The 14,582-nt window shown below is 44.7% G+C and overlaps 1 protein-coding gene across 4 annotated transcripts in view; it reads left to right on the top strand.

Annotated features, from left to right (window-relative positions):
- Window positions 1-14,582, top strand: part of LOC135234744 (trichohyalin-like) — a 30,061-nt gene that overhangs the window by 12,797 nt on the left and 2,682 nt on the right. For 3 of the 4 annotated variants that reach the window (XM_064299638.1, XM_064299636.1, XM_064299635.1), the window contains 12 exons: window positions 1,352-1,463; window positions 2,361-2,514; window positions 2,643-2,789; window positions 5,424-5,514; window positions 6,324-6,419; window positions 7,374-7,567; window positions 8,087-8,132; window positions 8,329-8,447; window positions 8,760-8,914; window positions 10,935-11,072; window positions 12,432-12,513; window positions 12,646-12,760. In XM_064299638.1, the coding sequence (XP_064155708.1) occupies window positions 1,352-1,463; window positions 2,361-2,514; window positions 2,643-2,789; window positions 5,424-5,514; window positions 6,324-6,419; window positions 7,374-7,567; window positions 8,087-8,132; window positions 8,329-8,447; window positions 8,760-8,914; window positions 10,935-11,072; window positions 12,432-12,513; window positions 12,646-12,760 (1,449 nt within the window). The remainder of the gene's footprint in view (window positions 1-1,351; window positions 1,464-2,360; window positions 2,515-2,642; window positions 2,790-5,423; window positions 5,515-6,323; window positions 6,420-7,373; window positions 7,568-8,086; window positions 8,133-8,328; window positions 8,448-8,759; window positions 8,915-10,934; window positions 11,073-12,431; window positions 12,514-12,645; window positions 12,761-14,582) is intronic. The other variant, XM_064299637.1, reaches the window with a different exon arrangement.

Below are 14,582 nucleotides of genomic sequence, written 5' to 3'. Positions count from 1 at the left end.
AAAGTGGTAGTTAATGCAGTCGATTTGGCCAGAGTCAGATGCAGGGCATAAAAAGTGGTAGTTGATGCAGTCGATTTGGCCAGAGTCAGATGCAGGGCGTAAAGTGGTAGTTAATGCAGTCGATTTGGCCAGAGTCAGATGCAGGGCGTAAAGTGGTAGTTGATGCAGTCAATTTGGCCAGAGTCAGATGCAGGGCGTAAAGTGGTAGTTGATGCAGTCGATTTGGCCAGAGTCAGATGCAGGGCGTAAAGTGGTAGTTAATGCAGTCGATTTGGCGAGAGTCAGATGCAGGGCGTAAAGTGGTAGTTGATGCAGTCGATTTGGCCAGAGTCAGATTCAGGGCGTAAAGTGGTAGTTAATGCAGTCGATTTGGCCAGAGTCAGATGCAGGGCATAAAAAGTGGTAGTTAATGCAGTCGATTTGACCAGAGTCAGATGCAGGGCGTAAAGTGGTAGTTAATGCAGTCGATTTGGCCAGAGTCAGATGCAGGGCGTAAAAAGTGGTAGTTGATGCAGTCGATTTGGCCAGAGTCAGATGCAGGGCGTAAAGTGGTAGTTAATGCAGTCAGTTTGGCCAGAGTCAGATGCAGGGCGTAAAGTGGTAGTTGATGCAGTCAATTTGGCCAGAGTCAGATGCAGGGCGTAAAGTGGTAGTTAATGCAGTCAATTTGGCCAGAGTCAGATGCAGGGCGTAAAGTGGTAGTTAATGCAGTCGATTTGGCCAGAGTCAGATGCAGGGCGTAAAGTGGTAGTTGATGCAGTCGATTTGGCCAGAGTCAGATGCAGGGCGTAAAGTGGTAGTTAATGCAGTCGATTTGGCAAGAGTCAGATGCAGGGCGTAAAGTGGTAGTTAATGCAGTCGATTTGGCCAGAGTCAGATGCAGGGCGTAAAAAGTGGTAGTTAATGCAGTCAATTTGGCCAGAGTCAGATGCAGGGCGTAAAGTGGTAGTTAATGCAGTCGATTTGGCCAGAGTCAGATGCAGGGCGTAAAGTGGTAGTTAATGCAGTCGATTTGGCCAGAGTCAGATGCAGGGCGTAAAGTGGTAGTTAATGCAGTCGATTTGGCCAGAGTCAGATGCAGGGCGTAAAGTGGTAGTTGATGCAGTCGATTTGGCCAGAGTCAGATGCAGGGCGTAAAGTGGTAGTTAATGCAGTCGATTTGGCTGGAGTCAGATGCAGGGCGTGAAGGCAGGGCAGCTGGGCCGGTCCCGGTTGACACGTCAGCCTCAGAAGCTCCGGATGGAGGGTCCAGGATAGGGAGAAGAGAGAGTATAAGGACACCATACCTGTACGTAACTTTATTCACGTGTGTGTGTGCATGTGTCTGTGCTTGTCTGTGCATGCATTTCAGGGGCTGAGTGGTGAGCTGGGGCTCAGTGTTGAAGAACTTCGGCAGGTATTTGACCGCCTGGACAAGGACAGAGATGGACTTGTCACTCCTGAGGATGTCACCGCAGGCTTCCGTGAGTGACCGTATCGTACGGAATCGCTCAGTTTGGCTTTGTCCCCAAGAACATAATGCAAAATAATCTGGTAGTGGTGAATACAGACCTTTTCTCATGCGATGTGAAGAAAGATGCTTTGAAATGACACTTCAACTAATTATTCGGTCAAATAGCTTTCTTGTTCAACAAGCAAAATAACTGAAAAGTCAGCTGAAACAAATGATCAGTATACTGATAAGAATTCTGCTGATTAGACAAAGATGACTAAATTGAGGTTTTACGATTATTTGGCTATTCTGTCAAGAATCCTTCCACCTCTGGCTCCAATGTTTTTACCCTTACTTCATATCATGTAATGAGCAAAAATCCATTTGATTTCTTATTTCTGGTACCAAATCATTACAGAACAACAACACTATCTAAGAAGTCCAAACAAAACTGAGGGCTTACATGTCAACTTGCCCAAAAGGCAATGTCTCCACTGGAAAATTGCAGGCTTGTGGAACAAAAGTATTGATCTACTGGTACTATTCCACAGGGTCTGTAATTACGGAGACAAGAACATGATCCATGCAGTTCCGTTTTTGTGGTTAAACACAACATTTATACATAATACAATAATGAGCATGCATTCATGCATTAGTCTCAGATTGATGAAACATTCAATGGGACAAACAAATTTACAACCTTGACCACTGACTAATTAAACAGCAAGTGAAAAACTGCAGGGATTTTTCTTCACAGTAGCTAGACTAGAAGTATCTAGCTGTCTTGTTTGTTGAAAAATTGGATTTTTCTTATTATCCCATTTATAACATTACCTAGTATCATCAATATTTAAGAAATCAGTCACAGCATAGATAGATGGATATTCTCATACATTCTCTATTTCTTTCTACCAAACTTATTTTACAGGGGAGTTCATGCAATTACAGCAACCCAGGGCCAGGCCTGCTGCCGCTGTCTACCAATCAGATGGTTCCATTCTGCCAGAGGAAGAGGATGATGGTGAAAGAAAGCTGTTCTTGTCCAAGCTGGGTGATCTGAGAGCCTACAGCCTCCTACAGGAGTAAGTGAATTAGTTGGTAGGGTGTCTGGGAACCTGCATGGATTTTTTGTTGTGGTTATTCTTGAAAACATAAAAGAAGGATTTGTGGGGACCCTGGTGATTTATTGGCTAACTCTTTACATTGCTAGCCAGTCAGACATTTGGAGGTTGTGGGTAGAGCTCCAACACAATGAACCACATCTGCTGAACATCCTGGAAGATTTTGTTTCCAATGTGACTGAGCAAATCAAGACTGTACAGCAGGAGAAGGATTCTCTGGAGCTGGCTTTAAAAAGGTATTGTGTGCAATGGTTCACCACAGGGCAAGCCATTTAGGAAATACAGCAGTCGTGTCTGAACAGTTGAAAATCCAATCACAACTGTTTCGATCTCAACTTGCATTACACCTTGAAATCATCAAGGAAAGCAACGTGCCATGGTTCTAATGCAACAGTCTCTCTGCTATTAAGGGCTGTTGCTGTCTTGTATCGGCCAATGCTTGCCTTGGTTCTTAGATGAAAACATTGTTGGGTCAGTACTGGTCTAGTCTTGATTTTTTGATGTTGATGGTATTTGGTCAGTGCTCCTCTAGTCTTAGTTATGGGATTCTAATGCTGGGTTGTTACTGTAACAGCCATTGTTATTTAATGCTGAGGTTATTGTGCCAGGGCTGCAATGGTTAGTTCTGTTCTCTGATTCAGAAGTTTTTGGGTCAGTGATGGCTTTATGATGTTGGTGTTTTTTTTTTTGTGTTTTTTTTGCAAGAAACAAGATTCTGTTTGTCCTTAAAAAATGTGCACTTAAGCAAGATAAAAAAATATAACTGCAGCTATGTAATTGGGCATATTCACATTTAAAAGAAGTAAAAGAGAAATACATATCTAATTTCTCAGAAGGGCAAAAGTTTTAAGGCAGCCATGGAGATTCTCCTCTCAATCCTCTCAAAGTCAACAAATTTCTCCTGCAGAACCTTTAACCGACCTACGCCGGGTCACGGGGACCGTTAGACCAATCCCCTGTCTTGCACCTGGAGGTTCTTTAGCCTGGGTACAGGTCAGGCCACATGCCGTGTGTGACACGGACGTCTTTAAGCAGCCTGCACCACTAACAGGCAAAAGCCCTGCTGACACTAACGCACTTTTCATGGACCCCCTGCTGGGTCACCTGTCTTGCTCTTGCTCTTAGAACCATGGCTCACCACCTACCTGCAAAGGACTTAAAAGCCTAATTTCATATCTGTCTGTCTGTCTCTCTGTCTGTTACATGACATTGCATGTTCACTGACAAATCATGTATTTTGATTTAGAATGCATTAGAAACCCCCATTAATCAATCTATAATGTTTTTTTTTGTTTGTTGTTGTTGACATTTTAACTATTTTTAGCATTAAACAAAAAACCCTTTGGTTTTAATGTACAATATGTGACATTATGATTAAATAACTCCTGAACTCAGTGGCTAGTTATAATTTGAGGTAATGTATTTACTTCAGATGTTTTCAGGTCTCCAAACATTTGATTCGATGTAAAGCATGCATACTTTTAAAGACATGGTTCTGATTCTTAATTGTATTATAAGAGATACACACATTGTGGCATTAAACAGTCACTGTAATGGATTATTCTATTCGTTTGGTTTCAGTGAAACTTCTATTTGGACTAAAACACAATGCATTCATGGCAGAGGTTGTAAGTTAGGGAACTTATACAGACTCTAGATGTTTTAGATGCATGTGACTTTATTTATCAAATGAGCATCGGGTTGTTTGTATATTTGTTCCTTCTTGAATCCTTCTTGAACACACACACAGGCACATGCTCGCACACACGCACACACACATATCTGTTAAATTGACCACAAAAATACTCAAAATACCCCCACATTGGCATCCACTGATCAGTGTGAAAATATAACCATCAATCACCGTGTGTTTGAATGAAGAAGTATAAAACAAAAAAGCTGTCTGAATTAGACTGAGAAGTATACTGAGGAGTGAGCAAGAAATTGTGATTATTTTCCCAGAAATATTGTTTTGAAAACTTTTTTGTTGGCAATTATTAATAGTCGATGGGAAAACTTTTACTCAATTCCATACTCAAAAGCCCAGTCCAAATAAACTTCGGAATGATATATACTAAGTAATACGTATTGTGATAGTTACAAAAAGCATTGAAATATGTTAAAAAGGTGGCTGGATGTCATTGCAGACGGGGGTTTCTTAACTGTTCACTCATTGTGAAGAATTTGTCCTGCCATGATAAATGAATAAACCCACATTACCCACTTCTTTGTTCTTGTGATTAGCAACATATTCCACTGACAAACAGATCTTAATGAGTTCGACATAAGCAAAGACGGAGCAGAAAGAGGAAGTACTTACTTGCTGAGGAAATTCTGGTTTTGAAACGAGCTGCTGTGCTGTATTGCCTCAGCTCTGACTTTCAGAAGAGTCCTGTAGTCCTTGCTCTGTCACAACTCCAAAATGGGAACTTGGACATGTCCACATTCATACTGATAAATGACCTGTCTGTCAAGGGACAACAGATGAAATTTATGCCTATGCACTGCTCCTGTCAATTTTAAAAAATGACTTTACATTAAATAAATACTTTACCTGAAAAAGTACTGTACATGGGAAAGTACTTTACGTGAAAAAAGTGCTTTACATGAATGCATACATACTCACACAGAACAATCCACTTTTTTGTTTTCTTTTTGTTTTCACTTGCTGATCCAGAGTCCTTATAACCCATCACTCATCCTCAATAATAATAGTATTCTAATAATGATGTATAAGACATGTTATTATCAACCATCATTACTAAAACTAGATTTCCCATGGAATTTAGGTTGTATTTGAATGGTATTTTAAACTGCCTATCCCTGAGCTTAATGCATAGAAACACTGAATCATTTTTCTCTCTTTCTAGGCACATCCAGCAGCACAGCGTTGGAGTTAAGGAGCTGTATGAGGAAATGGAGAGGCAGATTAGAACTGAAAAAGAAAGAATAAAGGAAGAGGTAGGCCTACCTCCACCTTACACACACACACACACATATATACACACACACATACACATTCTCACACACACGCACATGCACGCACACACACACCTAAACACACACACACACACTCACCTACACACACACACACACACACACACACACACACACATACACTCACCTACACACACACACACACACACACACACACTCACATATACACACCAAAACATACACACACGCTCACACATACACACCTAAACACACACACGCACTGGAATAGGAGCTGTCCTGAAAGCGCCTGAAGTTAATTTTTCTGGATTATGATGTCACTGTCATTGTTCAGTCATCTCGTACTGTGCCTGTGTCTGAAAACACTGAACCAGCCCTCGCCCTGTCAGTACAGAGTTATGCTGCATTCATGTGTCTGTGCATCTGGGTCTGTGTGACTGTGGGTCTGTGCATCTGGGTGTGTGTTCTCATGTGTCTGTACATCTGGGTCTGTGTGACTGTGTGTCTGTGCATCTGTGGGTCTGTGTGACTGTGTGTCTGTGCATCTGTGGGTCTGTGCATCTGTGTGACTGTGCATCTGTGTGTCTGTATATCTGTGTGTGTGTGCATCTGTGTGACTGTCCATCTGTGTGTCTGTACATCTGTGTGTGTGTGCATCTGTGTGACTGTGCATCTGTGTGTCTGTATATCTGTGTGCGTGTGCATCTGTGTGTCTGTATATCTGTGTGTGTGTGCATCTGTGTGTCTGTATATCTGTGTGTGTGTGTGCATCTGTGGGTCTGTGTGACCGTGTGTCTGTGTGCAACTCCCTGCAGAGTCTGGAGAAAAGCCGTTCACAGTTGGCCAAGCTGGAGGAGGAGCTGGACCAGAAGAACAGCCAGATTCAGACACTGAATGCAGTTCAGAGCCAGGTGAGAGGAAGCACGGAAGAGCTCCTCAAATTAGACATGGTATATGTGGGTCTGTAGGGCTTGTTACCACACACACGCACACGCGCCTGCGCACGTGCACAAGCATACGCATATGCACACACACACACACTCATCATCATATATGGCTTCAGAGGAAAATTTAGTTTTTCATTAGCTTAATTAAAACACCTATCAGGTGAATACATGAAAGTCTGGTATCAGAAAGAGCTCTCTGTCCCCAGGGCAGCCAATCAGATAGAGCTGAATGAATCTCTGCCTCGGGGCAGCCAATCAGAAAGCCCTGAATGAGTTTCTGTGTCTGTGGGAGCCAATCACAAAGAGCTGAATAAGTCTCTTTGTCAAGAGCAGCCAATCAGAAATAGCTGAATACTCTGTGTTTGTGGACAGCCAATCAGAATGATCTGAGTGCTGTGTGTCTGCGGGCAGCCAATCAGAATGAGCTGGGTTCTGTCTGTCTGTGGGCAGCCAATCAGAATTAGCTGATTGCTGTCTGTCTGCAGGCAGCCAATCAGAATGAGCTGAGTGCTGTGTGTCTGCGGGCAGCCAATCAGAATGAGCCGAGTGCTGTCTGTCTGCGGGCAGCCAATTAGAATGAGCTGAGTGCTATGTGTCTGCGGGCAGCCAATCAGAATGAGCTGAGTGCTGTGTGTCTGCGGGCGGCCAATCAGAATGAGCTGAGTGCTGTGTGTCTGCGGGCGGCCAATCAGAATGAGCTGAGTGCTGTGTGTCTGCGGGCGGCCAATCAGAATGAGCTGAGTGCTGTGTGTCTGCGGGTGGCCAATCAGAATGAGCGGAGTGCTGTGTGTCTGCGGGAAGCCAATCAGAATGAGCTGAGTGCCGTGTGTCTGCGGGCGGCCAATCAGAATGAGCTGAGTGCTGTGTGTCTGCGGGAAGCCAATCAGAATGAGCTGAGTGCTGTGTGTCTGCGGGCAGTTGGAGGGCCGCTTGCATGCGCTGCAGAGACAGCAGCAGCAGACTGGTGTGGAAAAGCAGGAGCTGTTCAGGGCCAACCAGGAGCTGGAGGAGCAGCTGGAGAGGATCCGAGCGCAGCTGCAGGAGAGCCTGAGCAATCTGCATGCCCTGCGCAGTGCCCACCCCCACAAGCCAACCCACCCACACCTGCTCAGGTACACCACCACCACCACCCACACCTGCTCACATACACCACCACCACCACCACCCACACCTGCTCAGGTACACCACCACCACCAACCACACCTGCTCAGGTACACCACCACCACTCCCACCCACATCCACACCTGCTCAGGTACACTACCACCACCCACACCTGCTCACATACACCACCACCACCCCCACCCACACCTGCTCAGTTACACCACCACCAACCCCACCCACACCTGCACAGGTACACCACCACTTCCACCCTCACCAGTTCAGATACCCCACCACTGCCCCCACCAACACCTGCTCAGGTACACCACCACTACCCACACCTGCTCAGGTACATCACCACCACCCACAGATTATGTAATCATTTGGGTGGTGGGAGGGATTTAAAAGCATCAGCAGATTTTTGTACCATTTGCATTAAGAGCAGAAAGAGGTTGTGTACAGCAGCTGTTTCCAGGCCATAACTGTGGGAGAAGGGAACAGGTCACATATTTGTCTCCTCTTTTTGCCTCCAGTCTTACGGACAGGGCTGGACAGACTGAGGACTCCTCCAGACCAGAGGTAACACTGCCCATGTTTATATTCCCATTATCTGTGGAGATACACTCTGAAAACTTCTGGAGCACTTCATGTGCGCAACGTTTCTACTCTCTCAAAACACCCTGAGGATTTGTGACTCAAAACTTAATGAATGTAACTTCATTGATAATTGGAATGTGTTTATTCGCAGTCCGAGACCTTTCTGCTTTGGTTCCAGGTGTTAAATTTGGACTCGAATGTTCAGACTGAAAAGAGAGACATTTCCCATGAGGCTGTGGTGCTAGAGAGATCGGGATCACAGCTAGATCATTCCTCTCCCCAGGGCAGATGTACAGGGTAAATTGTGTGTGTGTGTGTGTGTGTGTGTGTGTACACATCCTTATATGAGTGTGTGTGTGTGTGTGTGTGTGTGCGTATGTGTGTATGTGTGCTTATATGAGTTTGTTTCTGTGTGTGTGTTTGAGTATGAATGTGTGTGTGTGTGTGTGTGTGTGTGTGCACATGATTATATGTGTGTGTGTGTTTGTGTGTGTGTGTGTGCATGTGTGTGTTTTCTTATGCTGTTAATCTGACTATCTGACTGCCATTTCCACCCCGTTTTCTTTGTCCTTTATTTCCTGAATGACGTCATCCTGATCGCACTCTCAGAGCTCAAGACGAGGCACGCAGAAGAGTGATATCCATAGAGGAGGATCCCATGCCTGACCTCCTCACTGGGGGCCAGGCCTTGCCCTACCAAAACCAAGGGGAGGCGCTGTGGGAGAAACAGAGAGGCCAGGCCTGGGGAGAGAGAGACTCACTGAGTAAGGAACAGAGACTCACTGAGTTATGAACAGGGACTCACTGAGTTATAAACAGGGACTCACTGTGTTAGAAACAGAGGCTCACTGAGTCATGAACAGAGACTCACTGATTCACGAACAGGGACTCACTGAGTTATGAACAGAGACTCACTGAGTCATGGACAGAGGCTCACTGAGTAAGGAACAGAGGCTCACTGAGTAATGAACAGAGGCTCACTGAGTAAGGAACAGAGGCTCACTGAGTCATGAACAGAGGTTCACTGAGTCATGAACAGAGGTTCACTGAGTCATGAACAGAGGTTCACTGAGTCATGAACAGAGACTCACTGAGTAAGGAACAGAGGCTCACTGAGTTATGAACAGAGGCTCACTAAGTCATGAACAGAGATTCACTGAGTCATGAACAGAGACTCACTGAGTAAGGAACAGAGGCTCACTGAGTTATGAACAGAGGCTCACTGAGTTAGAAACTGACTCACTAAGGAACAGAGATTCACTGAGTTAGAAACTGACTCACTAAGGAACAGAGACTCGCTGAGTTAGAAACAGACTCACTAAGTAACAGAGACTTGCTGGACAGAGACTCGCTGGATTAGGAACAGAGACTCACTGAGTTATGAACAGAGACTCACTTAGGAAGGGGCCCTGAGTGGGAGAGGGAAGGGACCAGACATGGTGGGGGAGGAGCCTCTCTTTCTCAGAGATGGGTGTTCACAGAAAGAAATGTGATTAGTTAGTTAGATAGTTAGTTAGTTAGTTAGTTGAGTCTTTATTATCCCAATGGGGCAATTTGTTCTGCAGTACAGTATACAGTAAATTACAATAAATAACAATAAATAAATACCCACAACACCGGATAATCATTTAAAAATAATTAATTAAATAAATTGATAAAAAATTATTCCTATAACTTATTAAGAAAGCCAGTGACAGTTGGGATAAGAGTGTTTAGTCCCGTGTGTTTTTAATATAGGGAGCCTATATCTGCGCTCTGAGGGAAATAATTCAAATTCATTGAACAGAGGATGTTGGGAATCCCTCAGAATGGACTGGGCCTTCCTTATGGCTCGTATCAGCTACTGCTGGCAGAGGTCAGATATGTTTGTGCTGATGATCCTGCTAGCTAATTTTACAACATTGGCCAGTCTATTCTTGCATTTAAGATTCAGGTTACCAAACCAGCAGATCATATTAAAGGTCAATGGGATTCAATAAAAGACTTATAAAAGATAGTCATCAGTGTCTTGTCCACCTTGACACTTGACACACCAGAGTTTCTGAAGGAAGGACAAGCGCTGATTGGCCTTTCTACAGACTACACCCACATTGGCCTCAAAACTTAATTTGTTGTCAAGAAAAGTGCCAAGATATTTGTACTGATCAACGATCCCCACTGGCTTATCGTCAGTGAGTGTCTGCATTGATGCAATGAGCTTCTCCAAAAGTCAGTAACCATGTCCTCAGTTTTAGGTCGGCGCGTTCATACCAGAGCACGAACTCTTCAACCACAGGACCATGACTCACTTCCTCATCTAGTAAAACACTTGCAATAACTGAGTCGTGTGCATACTTAATGATAGAGTCGTACTTACTCTGACAGTCATTGGTGTACATGACAAACAACAGTGGGGAAAGGGCGCACCCTAGTGGTGAAGCGGCAGAGGAATTCAGTGGGCTGGACGAGGCACTGTTCACTCTCACCTTTTGAGACCTATTTGTTAAAAAATCAATTAACCAGCTGGCAGTAATAGAATCGAGATTAACATTGGACAAAAGTTTCTCCGCCAAAAGATATGGTCGTATGCAATTAAAAGCAGAAGAAAAATCAATAAATAGTAGTCTGGCATGAGTGTTGCTACCCTGTAGATGCTTGAGGACGTATTCAAGGAGAGCATCTTCCACCCCTCTCACAGCCCTATAAGCAAACTGAAGTGGTTCTCACTGCTCCTGTACCTTGCCCATAATCTCATCTTTCACAAAGGATGATGTCTCCCCCTCTCTCTCTCTCTCTCTCTCTCAGGCAGTGTGAGTCACTCTCCCTCAGCGCTGGACTTGCTGTATAACGTGGTGCTGGTGGGGAACAGCAGTGTGGGAAAAACCTGCTTCATGAAGCGCTTCCAAAGTGGAGACTTCAATCCTGATCTCTGTGCTACCGTCGGTAATATTACTATTATTACACAAATCCTGATCTCTGTGCTACCGTCAGTAATATTACTATTATTATACAAATCCTGATCTCTGTGCTACCATCGGTAATATTACTATTATTACACAAATCCTGATCTCTGTGCTACCATCGGTAATATTACTATTATTACACAAATCCTGATCTCTGTGCTACCATCGGTAATATTACTATTATTACACAAATCCTGATCTCTGTGCTACCATCGGTAATATTACTATTATTACACAAATCCTGATCTCTGTGCTACCGTCGGTAATATTAATATTATTACACAAATCCTGATTTCTGTGCTACCATCGGTAATATTAATATTATTACACAAATCCTGATCTCTGTGCTACTGTCAGTAATATTACTATTATTACACAAATCCTGATCTCTGTGCTACAGTCAGTAATATTACAATTATTACACAAATCCTGATCTCTGTGCTACCGTCGGTAATATTACTATTATTACACAAATCCTGATCTCTGTGCTACCGTCGGTAATATTAATATTATTACACAAATCCTGATTTCTGTGCTACCATCGGTAATATTAATATTATTACACAAATCCTGATTTCTGTGCTACCATCGGTAATATTAATATTATTACACAAATCCTGATCTCTGTGCTACCGTCGGTAATGTTACTATTATTACACAAATCCTGATCTCTGTGCTACCGTCGGTAATGTTACTATTATTACACAAATCCTGATCTCTGTGCAACTGTTGGTAATAATCAGCCCTGATCTCTGTGCTACTGCTGGCAATAATATTATGAAATCAGTCCTGATCTCTGTGCTACTGCTGGCAATAATATTATAAAATCAGCCCTGATCTCTGTGCAACTGTTGGTAATAATATTATAAAATCAGCCCTGATCTCTGTGCTACTGCTGGCAATAATATTATGAAATCAGTCCTGATCTCTGTGCTACTGCTGGCAATAATATTATAAAATCAGCCCTGATCTCTGTGCAACTGTTGGTAATAATATTATAAAATCAGCCCTGATCTCTGTGCTACTGCTGGCAATAATATTATGAAATCAGTCCTGATCTCTGTGCTACTGCTGGCAATAATATTATAAAATCAGCCCTGATCTCTGTGCTACTGCTGGCAATAATATTATAAAATCAGCCCTGACAGGAAGTATGGCAGTGGTTATGTTCTGAAGGTGAAGATTATACGCATTTTCCATTCCTGCAGAAATTATTTGATCATGGAAGACGTGAATGACAGAGAAAGATGAAATCATTGTGTTCCTGTTCCTAACGGCGAGACTCTGTTTGTGTTGGCGTCTGTGTTTGTGTTGGCATCTGTGTGTGGTTGTGAGGCAGGCCTGGACAGCTGCATCCAGACCATGCAGGTGGAGGGGCGAAAAGTCATCCTGCAGCTGTGGGACACCGCGGGACAGGAGAGGTGAGAGCGCGCGAGGGGCGGCGGCGAGCTCGCTCACGCGGAGTGAGGGGTGGCGGGTTGAGCGGGGGGCCCGTAGAGAAACCCGCGGCGCGAAGGCGAGGTCCCACCAGCCAGTCTCTGTCTCCTCCGCAGGTATCACAGCATCACCAAGCAGATCCTGCGCAAAGCCCAGGGACTGGTCCTCATGTATGACATCACTTCCTCTGAGAGCTTCCTCGCCCTGCGCTCTTGGCTCAGCAGCATTCAGGTGAGTTTTAGGCTTGAGGCTCGAGGTCCGTCTGTTGGGAACGCAACACAAACACATTATGTCATTCTGGAACACCATGCAAATGGGACAGCCCCTCCCCGGTGAAATGGGATAGTCTCTCCCCAGTGAAATGGGACAGTCCCTCCCCAGTGAAATGGGACAGTCCCTTCTCAGGGAAATGGGACAGTCCCTGACCAGTGAAATGGGACAGTCCCTTCCCAGTGGAATGGGACAGCCCCTCCCCAGTGAAATGGGACATTCCCTTCCCAGTGAAATGGGATAGTCCCTCCCCAGTGAAATGGGACAGTCCCTTCCAAGTGAAATGGGGCAGCCCCTCCCCAGTGAAATGGGACCGTCCTGTCCCAGTGAAATGGGGCAGCCCCTCCCCAGTGAAATGGGACCGTCCTGTCCCAGTGAAATGGGACAGTCTCTCCCCAGTGAAATGGGATAGTCCCTCCCCAGTGAAATGGGACAGTCCCTTCCCAGGGAAATGGGACAGTCCCTCCCCAGTGAAATGGGACAGTCCCTCCCCAGTGAAATGGGATAGTCCCTCCCCAGTGAAATGGGACAGTCCCTTCCCAGTGAAATGGGACAGTCTCTCCCCAGTGAAATGGGATAGTCCCTTCCCAGTGAAATGGGACAGTCCCTCCCCAGTGAAATGGGATAGTCCTTTCTCAGTGAAATGGGACAGTCCTTTCTCAGTGAAATGGGACAGTCTCTCCCCAGTAAAATGGGACAGTCCCTTCCCAGTGAAATGGGACAGTCCCTTCCCATTGAAATGGGACAGTCCCTTCCCAGTGAAATTGGAAATTCCCTTCCCAGTGAAATGGGACAGCCCCTTCCCCAGAGTGAAATGGACCATCCTACCTCTATTGAATGGGATCCCTCCCCAGTGAAATGGGATAGTCCCTCCCCAGTGAAATGGGACAGTCCCTTCCCAGTTAAATGGGACAGCCCCTCCCCAGTGAAATGGGACAGTCTCTTCCCAGTGAAATGGGACAGTCCCTCCCCAGTGAAATGGGACAGTCTCTCCCCAGTGAAATGGGACAGTCCCTTCCCATTGAAATGGGAAAGTCCCTTCCCAGTGAAATGGGAAAGTCCCTTCCCCAGAGGCTGTTCTTTAAAGATGAACTCATGACCTAAAAAACCCTTTCTTATTATGAAGTTAGATAGCGGTGCTGTTGGTTTCTCATTCGTCTTTCGTCATTGTGCTTGGAACAGGGGTCGGACATTTTAACGACTTTCTCTGCACAGCGATAAACTGGCTTGTCATTGTGATTACTCAAGTACTCCTTTTTTGGGTCTCTAAAGATTGTTTTACAGTAGCAGAGCCACTTAAAAGCATTGGTGACCATTTTCTCTGAAGCTGCTTCACACAGGGCAGTGGGACAGGAATAAGGGGATATGCACTGGGCAGCTACCTGTCTCATGGCCTAAGATGGCCGAACATTCAGCCTTAAGCCTGTAGTTTTGCCTCTCTTGTGTGCAAGACACTCAAGGGGACGGAGGATGACAAAGATAAGATATGAGGCATTGTGGGAAATAAATTTGCTAAATTAAGCTAACCACCTCTTGCATGTGACAGTGGTTCCAAAACAGAACAAAAAAGAGAGCGGGTCACAGTTAAAGAAAGCAAATGTGTGACGCTCATCACACTAACCACAATCTTATTTTGTAAGCTACACCAGCAAATGCAACTTGCTTTGGTCTACAAAGAATGTGTGCTACAGGAGATGGGCTATTTGTAAGCTATTCATTTGTAGGCTATTATATCTTATCCTAACATCGATTAAACATTTTTGTGAACTTTTTTCACAACTAT

This window comes from Anguilla rostrata, chromosome 11 (assembly GCF_018555375.3).
Source record: "Anguilla rostrata isolate EN2019 chromosome 11, ASM1855537v3, whole genome shotgun sequence".
NCBI classification, from domain to species: domain Eukaryota; kingdom Metazoa; phylum Chordata; class Actinopteri; order Anguilliformes; family Anguillidae; genus Anguilla; species Anguilla rostrata.
This window is presented reverse-complemented; position numbering and strand designations above follow the sequence as displayed.